The following is an 11,960-nucleotide window of genomic DNA, read 5'->3' on the forward strand; positions in this document are numbered from 1 at the left end:
GACCAGGGAGACCGGAAAGGCAGATTTCGCTGAGTCACTAGCTGCTGCTTCAGTCTCCCGCTGGGTGCGTGGTGCAAGGGCAGCTTTCACAGCTGGCAGGAGGAAGTGAAACTTCTGGAAAAAGGCAGAAGTTTCCTGTTTAACTCTCAAGTTTTTGCACAGTATTGGCAGAACCCTGCCCCATGCATCTCAAAATGGATTTGGCTAAGGCTGAGCCGCGGAGCATCTCCCGTCACAGTAAACTCTGCATCGCAGGAAAGTGGCGATTCCATCTTCCCAATTGGTTAAACCAAAATCTTTGGACTTATCGCGGACTCCTCTTCTCGCTCATGTCCTGCTTCCTATTCTTCTGAAATTCTTGTTGGTGCTGCCTTTAAAATAGGAATGTCTTAGGCCAATTCTCACCCGTCCTTTGAGGTCTGTAACCTTCAGTACCTCTGCAAAGTGTGATCACCCTATTCGATGGTAATAGAACATACTCACAGGTTCCAGGGACTAGGCAAGGACACTTTTGTGGGGCCACCATTCTGCCCATCACAGACACACGCCCACCTCCTGGGTCTGGTGAGGATGAGGTGGGACCACACTTGGGAGCGTACTTGGCTCAGAGCTGGCCCCGGTGTTTCTTTCTGATTTACACCCATATTTGTCTTTGGTGTCCCTTGCCCCCTTTCTGGATCATTTCCCTGGGCCCAGACTTCCTTCATTAGGGTCCTGAGCGTGCATGCTCTATCCAGGTGGGCTTCTAGTCTCTTCAGCTTTGTACCTCCAGCGCTCGTACACAACTGGCCCGTTCCAGGTGCTCAAGCATTTGACTCTGAGAGGAAAGCCCAGAGAGAGGACGGTGGGTTCTCTGACGGCATGAAGCTTTAATGGTGGGGGATGGCAGAAAGATGGCCTGAAATGGGTGGGCAGGGCTGCATTCCTTCTGGAGTTCTAGGGGAGAGCCCGTTTCCTCGCTTTTTCTAGCTTGGGGGTGGGGTGCCTGCTTTCCTTGGCTCGTGGTCCTTACCTCCTTCTTCAAAGTTAGCAGCATAGCATCTTCCAGCCTCTCTCTCTCTCTGTGTCTTGTATCCCTTATCACATCACCTTCTGTGTCTGTAACCCTCCAGCCTCCCTCTCATAAGGACTCTTCTGATCACATTAGGCCCACGAGGATAATCCAGGATAACCTCCCCATCTCCGCATCCTTCCTCATCCCATTTGTAAAATCCTCTTTGCCATGTAACGTAACATACTCAGAGGTTCTGGGGATTAGGGTGCAAACATCCCTGGGGACCATTATTCCGCCTACCATAGAAGGAGAAAAAAAGCATACCATTCAAAACATTCTGGTTGCTTGAGGACAGGGAAGGGGAAGTCAGGGAGCTGAATCAGCAGGGGGAAGGGCCCCAAGCTCAACACTGGGACAAAGGAGACACCGGATCAGCTCTGACCTGGCCTCCTCTGCCCTAGGCTTGTGTGTCTAGGGGTGGAGTGCGGTTTCGGTGTCTGTTCTTGCCAAGTCGGGGGCTCCCAGGGAAGAAGTTGGAACGAGAAGTGAGCCTGGACTAGAGCCAGGAACTGGGGTCACTGAAGGCTCTGTGTCCTACGAGGCAAGTCATTCCCCTCTTGGGGTCCCTGTTCCCTCCCCCAAGTTAAGTATGATGGTGTCAGATCACATGAGGTTTACCTTCTGAGGTTTCTGGACTGGCTCTGGATCTGCTGATGGGGAAGCATTCAGACCCTCACACTCTTGTTGTTATTATGAGAATTAAATGAGTTAATATGTGTGTTTAGCGTAGCATCTGGCACACAGTAAGTGCTCAGTGAATATTAGCTATCAGTATTGTTACCACTGTTCATCGAAGCAGAAGGTGGATATATGGTTTATATCAAGAGCTAAACTTCTCAGCATAGCCCTTCTACCTGGGAGGCTCCACAACCCCCAGGTCGCTGGATTGATCTGCTGACTGAAACTCAGGTTAATGACCCCAGAGGAGGATGGATCAATGGCCAGGGCCCTGACCTTGGGTTGGATGGACACACTGACCTCCTGGACCTGTCTGGTTTTTCCAGATTGTCTCCAAGCATCAGAGACTCCTATACGTGTACGGCTGGGGGGGAACGCCTTAGCCACTGTGTTCCCCCAGCTGGGGAATCCAGGCTGCACAAGCCGTCTTCAAGCCTGTGCTCACCTTCTATCAGAAGTGGGGCACTTGCTACCTTGTTTCTAAACAACATCCTTGTAACCAGCTAGAGTCACCTTTTTTGTTTTGTTTAATTTAGAATCCAGAATTGTGGCATGGGGAAGGGACTTTAGGAATCACCTAGTCCATTTATTTCGTCCTCTGGGCTTACCTAGGGACCTGCCTCCCTCAGCCCTAAATGATCAATCTCATGCAGAATTTATTCCTTAGTTGATCTGTTCCAGGCCCGGAGTGGGCACTGAGGATGTGATCAATCAGACCCGATGATGCCTGGAAGAGCGCCCTATGCAGGTAAGCTGGGAGGTAGCCTGTATAGCCAGCATCTCTGTCCAGTTGCTTAAAGAGGTACCAAGTGCTTAGCGAGCCTGCAGGAGGCAGGCGGAGACCTGGACTCACCCTGGGGTTTAGGTTCCAGTGTTTGTTTGACCTTGGGCTGGCCACTTTATTTCCCCCAGTCTCAGGTTCCGTCTCTGTAAAATAGTAGTGATCTACTCCACAGGGTAACTGTAGGGATGAGCCATGAAAACAGTACAGCCTCGACCACTTAGTAGGTGCTCAAGAAAAAAACAAAACCAAGAACAATGGAAAAACAGGTGTGAGGGGGCAGGCTGCCTGCTAAGGGTCCTGGGAGGAGGTGACATTTAGGGAGCAGGTTCCCAGAGCAGGGAAGGAGGAGACGGCAGGGTCTGGGGGCGGGTGAGTGCTTGATGTTGTCCCCCAGCCTCCTGCTCTGAGAAGCCCTGCCCCCAGGTCTCTGGAACTTTTCAGATTCCTGGGGTGCTCAAGTCCCATGAATGGCTGGGAGGCTCTGGAAGGGGCAAAATCACACAGCTGCCCAGATTTCTAGAAGTGTGTGTGTGTGTGTGTGTCTGTGTGTCTGTGTTTTAACGTCCTATTCTAAATAGCTTTGTTTTCCAAGGATCATATGACCGCTCCTCCTCCACCCCCGCTGGCTATGGGCAGGCGGGGCGTAGGCCGGCGCGGGTGTTGCAACTTCGGGCCAGAAAGTGGAGATCAGCTGTCGGGCGGCGGCCACGTGACCCGCCCCGGGGATAAATGCACGGCGCGGTCGGGGCTCGGGACGTCGCCCTCCGACCCGCCTCCTCGCGCTCTATCCGAGCCATCGGAGCCAGCACCGCAGCCCGCACCGAGAGCCGCCGGACAGATGGAGCAACCGCAGCCCGACAGGCAAGCGCAAGGCGGCGGGGCAGCGTGGCGGCGGGGCGGGGGACCGGCCTCTCCCCGGCGGGGCAGCCCCTACCCTCTCGCCGAGCTCTTCAGACAGAATGGGGAAGCAGGAAGCGACCTCACTGAGCAGCTAGTCACTTGGGCTTTGGTCTCGGGAGGAGCTGGGTTCTAGTCTCGCCGGGTAGGGTAGTTGGAGGGATGAAAGGTGATTTACATGCCTGGCTCCCTGGCTGCGGGTGGGTGAGCGATGGGAGTGTTGCTATGGACTCCAACTTTGTTCTTGGCGTTGGACCTGTGAATGTGGTTGGAGGATTCCTGCGGCTGCAGGAACCTGGGTGACAGTGCCTGGTTTTCTTACAAGAGCCCCCTCTTGGCCACATCCATCTCTCACTAGCTGTTGATTGCCTGGGCAGGACAGCAGCTGAGCCAGACATGACGGAGACTGCGGGGTCCCCACTTACAGACGAGGATGGCACAGTTGAGGGAGGCAGCAAGGCCAAGGGCTCCTGGCTAGCAGGTGTCAGAGCTGGGTTTTGAACCTTGATCTGTCCACCTCCAAATCTGGCTCCTTCCCTTTTCCTAAGGATTTGATCAGCATATACAGAATAGGAGATGATGCTTCTGGAAGGGGTGCAGGAGAGAAAGGAGAAATGACAATTCTGTGGCTTCTTCACTCAGACACTTTGGTGATGAGCATAACATGATAGGGGGTCATGAGATTTGAATCTGAAACCTCAACAAAGTTAATGAATTAAATCTTGGGCCTCAAATCAATCAAAGCAATCGCCACATTGAATCTGAGGGTTCACCCCGCCGACTGCTGCTTCTCCCTGGGTGGTGTTGCCTCCTCTCTTATATTGAGAAGAACTGGTACCAGGATTTCCCCGTTGGTTTTGGGGACCGTATTGCATAGTGTTTTATGTAATACAGTTAATTTGGGGTTGCATCTTAAGGCGCTTGGGACTGTGGCCTGTGCACTAGATGGAAGTCTGGATTTCTGCAGAGAAGCCTGATGAAAGCCAAAATCTCTTGAAGGCCTGCCGACAGGTGGGCGTACCCTCAGAGGCTCAGGAAGAACCCTGCTCAGAGCCATCCCCCTGTTCACCTTTCTCTTTTCCCTCTGTAGCATGCCCCAGGATTTGTCTGAGGCCCTGAAGGAGGCCACCCAGGAGGTGCACACCCAGGCAGAGAATGCCGAGTTCATGAAGAACTTTCAGAGGGGCCAAGTGACCCGAGAAGGCTTTAAGGTATGTGGCCAGGTGGCAGAGGGTGGCCAGTGGTGTAAGTGGGGATTGGGACCAGGGATGCTGAAGGACCAGATAGGCATGACATTGAGGCTCGGAGAGGGGAGGTGACTAACCCAAGGTCACACAGCATGTGACCTATGTGGTGTGACCCGCGTGGTATTGTGGAGGGGGTAGGGCAGTTGTACCATCAACTGACCACCTAGTCTGTGCCCAGCATTTTATTCCTTGATTTCTTTTTTCTTTCTTTATCTCTTTTTTTAAAATGGAGGTACTGGGTATTGAACTCAGGACCTCGTGCATGCTAAGCATGTGTTATACCACTGAGCGATATCCACTCCCTCATATTTGATTCCTAATCTGTGCCTCAGCCTTGATAAGGAAGATGAGGCAGGGAAGGCTCAGAGAGGTTAAGTAACTAACAGAAGATCACACAGACAGTAAGGAAATGGGAAAGGCCAAAATCAAACCAAGACTGGCCTCATTTCAGAGCTTGTGCTTCTGACCTAGTTCTGGTTTGCCTCTGAAAGCAGAGGGGTGGCGGGGTGGGGTAGTATTGGTTCGAGCCACAGCGCATCCATTTCCTAATAGTAAGACTGTGGGCACCTTATCTGACTTCCCTCAGGTATCTTCTCCTTGTGAGATTTTCAACAGCAGAGTTTTCGTCAGGGCACAGATCTATGTGAGGCAGATTTTGTTATTTCCTGGCACAGTTGTGAAATTCATGCAGAGAGAAGGCAAGCACTTGACAGAGAACCAGAAAGGTGCTGGGTGTGAGGCTTGTTGGAGCTGAACTGTGGGGTGGGGAGCTGGATCCCACCATTCCTGCACCCCCTGCCTTTTGCTTTCTGGACACACTTCCAACACAAGGGGTGCTTCAGTGAAGGGAGATTAACACACAGTTCAAGGGCCTTGGGCTATGGCCTGTGGGTGCTGGGTTTAGCTCTTTCTCCCTCATCCTTCCCATGATGTCTCCGCAAAAAAGATGACCAACACCTGGTTGCTGTGATGTGGCTGGGGAGGTGGATGTTGGAGTATCCCATCCCCAGGCACTGTAGACTTTTTTTTTAATTATTAAATTTTTTTTCTTTTTTTGAGGGGGTAAGGGGAGGTCATTAGGTTTATTTATTTGTTTTAATGGAGGTACTGGGGATTGAACCTAGGACCTCATGCATGCCAAGCATGCACTCTACCCCTGAGCTATCCTTCCCCCTGCACCATGGACTTTGGATCCTGAATATCCACTGATGGCCCCAGTGCTCACTCAGATTATGCTGAGGGAGGTGGCATTTTTTTTTTTTAAATCACCACGGCTTCTGATTTGAGTGCTACGTGCCAGGCTGCATCCAGAGCTTTTAGCTGCATCAGCCTGCTCGACCCTCGACCCAGCCCCACTTGGGGTGTGGTCAGGTGATCTCTCTCCGCAGGGAAGGGAACAGAGGCCTGACTTGCACAGAGTCACTCCCAGACTTCAGCTCGCCCAGAGAGGGCCAGCGGCTTACCCGCAGTCACACAGTTGAGGACTAGCTCAGCCGAGTTAGAACCCGGTTGCTCACAGGTGAAAACACGAGCTATTTTCTACCAGGCTGTCCGGCTTTCTGCTCTGGTGAGAAATGGGGCTGCTGTGAAGGTGTGTGGCTCAGAAATAACCTGGGAACCTTAACCAGAACTCTTAAACTTTGTCCTCCTTCAAACTGAAACTAGAGAATTAATGTGTAATGGGAGTTCCCTGAGCCAAGGGGCACTGGGCCCGTCACCCAGCCCAGCTTCCAGCGGCGGTGGGGTTCTGAGCAGGCCTCCAGGAAGGAGGATCACGCCCTGCAGGTGGTCACCCAGAGATCAAAGGCCAGAGTAACACCCTCATTCAGGTCCTCCCTTGCTCCAGAGCCAGGAGGCCCCCTCGGAAAGCCTGGGCTTGCCTTCAGTTTCATTGTCTCCTGGCTGTGTGACCTCCGTGTCTCAGACCCTCTCTGAACCTTTTCTGTGAAATGAGAGGTAGCAACTCCTTTGTAGGATTTTTACCAGGATTAAGCGAGGCTGCGTGTTTTATCCAGCGTGAGGAAAGGGTTTTAGGCTCAGAAAGGGCTTGAGGAAATTTTTCTCCTGGGACACTCCCTCCGACTGCTGTGTGGAGAGGACTGGAGGGGCCAGCCAGAGGTGGGAGCCCAGCCTGGGGTGGGGATGTGGGTCTATGTTGAAGGCAGTAGTGTGAATGGGGTGGATGGGGTCTTATACATGGCAGCGGCCTGACCTGCTGGCTCTGGTTGCAGCTGGTGACGGCCTCCCTGTACCACATCTACGGGGCCCTGGAGGAGGAGATTGAACACAACAAGGAGAACCCGGTGTTCGCCCCGCTCTACTTCCCAGAGGAGCTGCACCGCAGGGCCGCCCTGGAGCAGGACTTGGCCTTCTGGTATGGACCCCGCTGGCAGGAGAGCATCCCCTACACGCAGGCCACGAGGCGCTACGTGCGGCGACTCCACGAGGTGGGGCGCAGGGAGCCCGAGCTGCTGGTGGCCCACGCCTACACCCGCTACCTGGGCGACCTGTCCGGGGGCCAGGTCCTCAAGAAGATTGCCCAGAAGGCCCTGGACCTGCCCACCTCCGGGGAGGGTCTGGCCTTCTTCACTTTCCCCAACATCGCCAGCGCCACCAAGTTCAAACAACTCTACCGTGCCCGCATGAACACCCTGGAGATGACCCCTGAGGTCAGGCAGAGGGTCCTGGAAGAGGCCAAGACCGCGTTTCTGCTCAACATTCAGGTGAGGGTCTGGCCACTCAGGTTGGCCACCACCTCTCCCAGCTACTCCTCCAGGGACATTTCTCTTAGAGCAAGGGAGGGGGCTGAGGGTCACGGTTAAGTGCAGGGGCCTGGGGTCGGGGGTCGGGGCAGGGTTCCAGCTCTCCCCCTTACTTGCTGGGTGATCTTGAGCACATCCCTCCATCGCTCAGGACTTCAGTTTCCCCATCTGTAAAATGGGGATACAGTGGGACCTACCTCCTAGAGTTTCTTGTGAGGGTTAAGTGAATTTGAATCGATAAAGGCCCGATAGCAAGGCCGGGCGCAGGGTCTGCCCCTCTAACCTTAGCTACTGTTACTGGGGCCACGAGCATTATGGATGTAGCGCACTGGGACAACCCGGAGGCCCTATGGGGACTGGGTCTCCTGGCTTGTGCTCTCCTGTGGCTTATTCCCAGCCTGGGACCTCAGAAGAGACTGGAAAAATGCCCCTTCCTTGCATTTCCCTAAAAAACGACCACCGCGTAACCCACAAAACCTGGTCAGTCCTCCAGGAAAAATCTGTGTGTTTCAGCGAGGTGTTGCAGAAGGAACGGGAGGGTTGGAGCCAGAGCCCCATCGGAGGGCTGGCTCTTGCTGCCTGACCTCTGGGTTAGCCTCAGCCCAGGCGCTTCATCTCTGGGAGCTGCAGTTTCCTCACCTGTATACTCTGGCTAATGATTACCACGGAACACACTAAGGATAGATTTCACCAAGAGAAATGAGAGAAGGCAGCGGGCTGCAGCAGAGTGCATCCCTTAGGGGACCACTCATGAAACTGTGCTTTGCAGAGGGACACAGGATCAGGGCATGCGTGGTGACCAGGAACCTCAAATTCAGGATGGCTGTTAGGGGAGCATTTAGGGGAGAGCAGGCAGGTGGGACATCTCTTGTAAGCTGAGTGAAAGCTACTCGATGCTCAGTGTTTTTCCTGTGACTTTGTTATGTCCTAATGTTTCATAACCAAACCTCAGACCTTACCTTCAGCCGGCCTAGCACCACCGCTCACTGAGATGTGTGTCTTTGGTTTTGCAGCTGTTTGAGGAGTTACAGGAGCTGCTGACCCGGGACGCCAAGGACCAGAGTCCCTCGCAAGCACCAGACCTTCACAGGCGGGCCGGCAGCAGGGTGCAAGGTGAGGGCCTCCTGGGAGCGGTGTTTCCTCTGGGCCCTGTTGGAGGGGCGTCAAGCCCAGCTGTCTGTCTCCAGCATCACTTGATTGTTCCCATCTTCTCAATGTTTTAAATGAGAAACTGGATGCAGTTGGAGGGCATGGGGCCCACCCTCAGTGGATGACACTGGGCACACGTGAGACTCTCCAAGCCTCAGTTTCCCCAGTTCCAGAATCAGGAGGGTTGAGCTGGTTCTAGTTCATTGGCTGGAAAGAAAGACGTGCACACACAGGGCCCTTGGAAGTCATGGCAGATCCCTCCTCCCTCTTAATTTAGGTTCCATTTGGGGCCCTTTAATGGTTCCTGAGCAGAGACCCCCTGACGTGGGGCAGGGGATGATCCAGGACTGCTTCTAGCTATTACCCTGCTGGGAGAGGGTCTGGGAAACTCCCCAAAGCACCGATGTGTTCCACAAAATGCCCCCTCCCTGAGCCTGACACCCCCAGGGGCGGGAGTGTGTCTTTGGGAGTCTGGGGAGTGGAGAGCGGGGAGTTCAGCCGCTTGCTTGGCAGGTTACCTCAGGCCTTTGCTCCTGGTGCCACCTGAGCCCACCTGCCCTGTGACTTTCTCACTGTGCTGGGATGGTGGCCAGGCCTGATGGGATTGGCGACCTGATGGAGGTGAGGGGACTTCACCTGGATGCACCAGTTCTCAAAGGGTAGTCCCTTGGGTTCCCCTGGAGGGGACTTTCTCACAAAGTGGTTGAAAAGGGAAGAATGGACAGCTTGGAGAGATAGTAAGCTCCCCGTCTTTGGAGGTATTCAAGCGTGGCTAGAGGGTGACTGCTCTGTGCTCTGGCAGCATCCTGGCCTTGAGTGGGAACTGTACTAGACACTGCTGAGCCCCCCCCCCCCTTGCTTTGTTTTCCTGTGACATCAGAAGTGCCCACCCCTGTCCTGGTGTTGACACTGTCCCCTTTCTCTTTCAGGCTCTACACCCACGGAGACGTCCAGGGCCAAGCCCCAGCCCAGCATCCTCTCCCAGGTGCCGCTCGTCCGATGGATCCTCACACTTAGCTTTCTGGTGGCAACGGTCGCTGTGGGGCTTTACGCCATGTGAACGCGAGCATGCTGGCTCCTGGGGGCCGTGAACTCTTCTGGAGAGGGGCGATCTCTTGGCTGCCTTCCTTACTTGGGCCTGGGAGGGGAAGGGTAGAGGCCGTTGCAGCCCCTGCCCTCTCCCTGCGTCCCTCTTCCTCTGGGAAAAAGGAGCCTGTGGCATCTTCCCCAACCAAAAGCACATCCAGCCAGTGACCTGAACTTCAGAGTGAGATGAGGGTCCTGCCCGGCCCCTCAGCACCCTCCCTACCCTCTGTTCCTGCAGCAGAGCCCAGAAGATGTAGCCAGAGGTGGCAGCTCCAAATGCCTCGGATCTGCGGTCTCCTTGTTGACATGCTGTGACCACTTTCCCCGTGGGCCATGGCGATTTTTATATAAATGTGCAGAGATGTTCTGTCTTGTGTTTCCGTCGTTTGTGTTGGAGCCACGTTTTGTCCCCAGCTCAGCCTGGACTGTGGTATTTCGTCGTGTTCTGTTCTGTTTTTATAGCAGGGTTGGGGTGGGTTGTTGGGGGTGGGGGTTGGGGTCCGTTGTTGGGGGTTGGGGAGGGAGGCGTCTAACAGCACTGTGGCCTTGGTCTCTAACTTTTCTGTGAAATAATAAACTACATTGCATGATAGTAACTTGAAGTGTTTTTCTTGGATTCTATTCCCCTTGGAGAACTGACCTTTTCCTCACTTGTTTCCTGAAAGCCTGGTGGGGAGGAGGGGTGAAGGTGTGAGTGGCAGGAGCTATTTTAGGATGTTGTGCTCTGTTCTGAGAATGTGGGGGGGTGAGCTTTAAGAAGTTGGTGGGCGAATCTTGGTGGTGAACCCTGCTTGATGCAAGAGAGCTTTACTGAAGACAGGATTCCCTGAAGTAAGCAGATTCTGGGGTGAAATTTATGTGTCCTGTATAGTAAGTCTTAGGGATTAGAGTGAGATTCCCTGGTTCAAATCCCTACAACTCCACTTTGTAGCTCTGCCTTTGAGGTTAGTCATGAACCTCTCCAGGGCTCAGCTGTATCACCTTTAACATGAATACAGGCTCACCAGCCTGCCTTGAGAAAAAGCAAATGAGATGTATGTAAAATGCCAACATTGTACAATGCTGACTCCTATTACAAATCAAGGGAGATCAGTGTTTTGTTAATTTTGCAGTGATTCTCGTGCTGTGTGAGTGACCTCACCTGTGTCATCTCAGTTCCTCTTCAGAGAGAAGCTGTGAGGAGTGCTACCACTCTCTTGAGGGTCAGAAAGAATTTCAACCAGGTCTGGCCAGCACTAAACTAAGATGTTCCCACTGCCTGATGTCCTGAAAGCCACTGAAATAGTGAAAACGCACTCTCCCAATCTCGAGAGTGAAAGCCCCTTGCTGATGTTGTTATTTGGGAGGGAAGGGGGACAAGGCATTTCCTTATACGACCAATACGTGAGGACTCTGTCCCTAGTCCTGACTTTGTCACTAAGTCTGGAAACTTGGTCAAGTCACTTCTAGTCTCCTTGTGTTCAGAGGCCAAAAACAATACATCCCGCTGGAAGGAGGGTCAAGAAGCATCCAAACACCAGTCTGTGGATGGTGGCATCAAAATACCCAGTATCCTGGGACCCACCTCAGGAGATTCTGATTCTGGAGACCTGGGGAAGGGCTCTGGAATCACTGCTTATAAAAGTTTACTGGGCGATTCCAAAGTGCAACCAGGTCCAGAAGCCATTGTTTATGTATGCCAAGGGTAGGCATTCAAAGAGCGGCTAGAGCTCTTCTGACCCTGGGACCAGGTTCCAGTTTTCTGTGACAAGGGCATCAATACTCATTGTTTGTAGCCACAAAGAAAGGAAGGGGGTGGGGGCAGTTAAGAGACCGAGAGAAACCATCCTGAATTCTACTAACAGGAAAATGGCTAAAGAATTTGTATTCCATTCACACTGTGGAAAATTAAGGAGCTGTTAAATAGAATGAGTTAAAACTATGTCTCCACTCAGAGGGACTTCCACGAAGTATTAAGGAGAAAAGCCAGTTTCAGATTCATTTGATGTAATTTCAACACCCTGTAAAAAGATATATCAAATATGCCTCGTAAATATGTGCAAATATAGCACACGGAATAAAAAGTTCGTGTTGCGAGTGAGACTGGAAAAGAAGGGAGCGAGAGTATGCAGTCCAAGCTTGAGAATCTGTCGAGTTTGGCAGATTTCCCCATTTTTCAAGCCAGGCGGGGGGAATCTGGTCGTGAATTTTCGCAAATTTTAAGCATTGCTCAATGATGAAAGCTCTTCCGCAATTAAAAAAAAAAAAAAAAAAACCTCACCGTTTTGGGTTTGAGAAAACATCCCTTGAGCCCCAGGTTTGAG

General features: G+C 52.8%; 1 protein-coding gene across 1 annotated transcript; it reads left to right on the forward strand.

Moving 5' to 3' along the window:
- The first annotated feature begins 3,202 nt into the window (after positions 1–3,202).
- Positions 3,203–10,024, forward strand: HMOX1 (heme oxygenase 1). Its single transcript, XM_074375453.1, has 5 exons — positions 3,203–3,377; positions 4,504–4,624; positions 6,892–7,383; positions 8,436–8,535; positions 9,501–10,024. Exons 1-5 carry the CDS (start codon positions 3,355–3,357, stop codon positions 9,629–9,631), a joined length of 867 nt encoding a protein of 288 aa, XP_074231554.1. The 5' UTR covers positions 3,203–3,354; the 3' UTR covers positions 9,632–10,024.
- The last annotated feature ends 1,936 nt before the right edge of the window (positions 10,025–11,960 follow it).

Source organism: Camelus bactrianus, chromosome 12 (genome assembly GCF_048773025.1).
Source record: "Camelus bactrianus isolate YW-2024 breed Bactrian camel chromosome 12, ASM4877302v1, whole genome shotgun sequence".
NCBI classification, from domain to species: Eukaryota; Metazoa; Chordata; class Mammalia; order Artiodactyla; family Camelidae; genus Camelus; species Camelus bactrianus.

Excerpts from the sequence above, each read along its gene's own strand:
- HMOX1 (XM_074375453.1), top strand. The coding sequence starts at position 3,355 with ATGGAGCAACCGCAGCCCGACAG. Across the intron at positions 4,625-6,891 it reads TGACCCGAGAAGGCTTTAAG|CTGGTGACGGCCTCCCTGTA; the intron begins GTATGTGGCCAG and ends CTCTGGTTGCAG. Across the intron at positions 7,384-8,435 it reads CGTTTCTGCTCAACATTCAG|CTGTTTGAGGAGTTACAGGA; the intron begins GTGAGGGTCTGG and ends TTGGTTTTGCAG.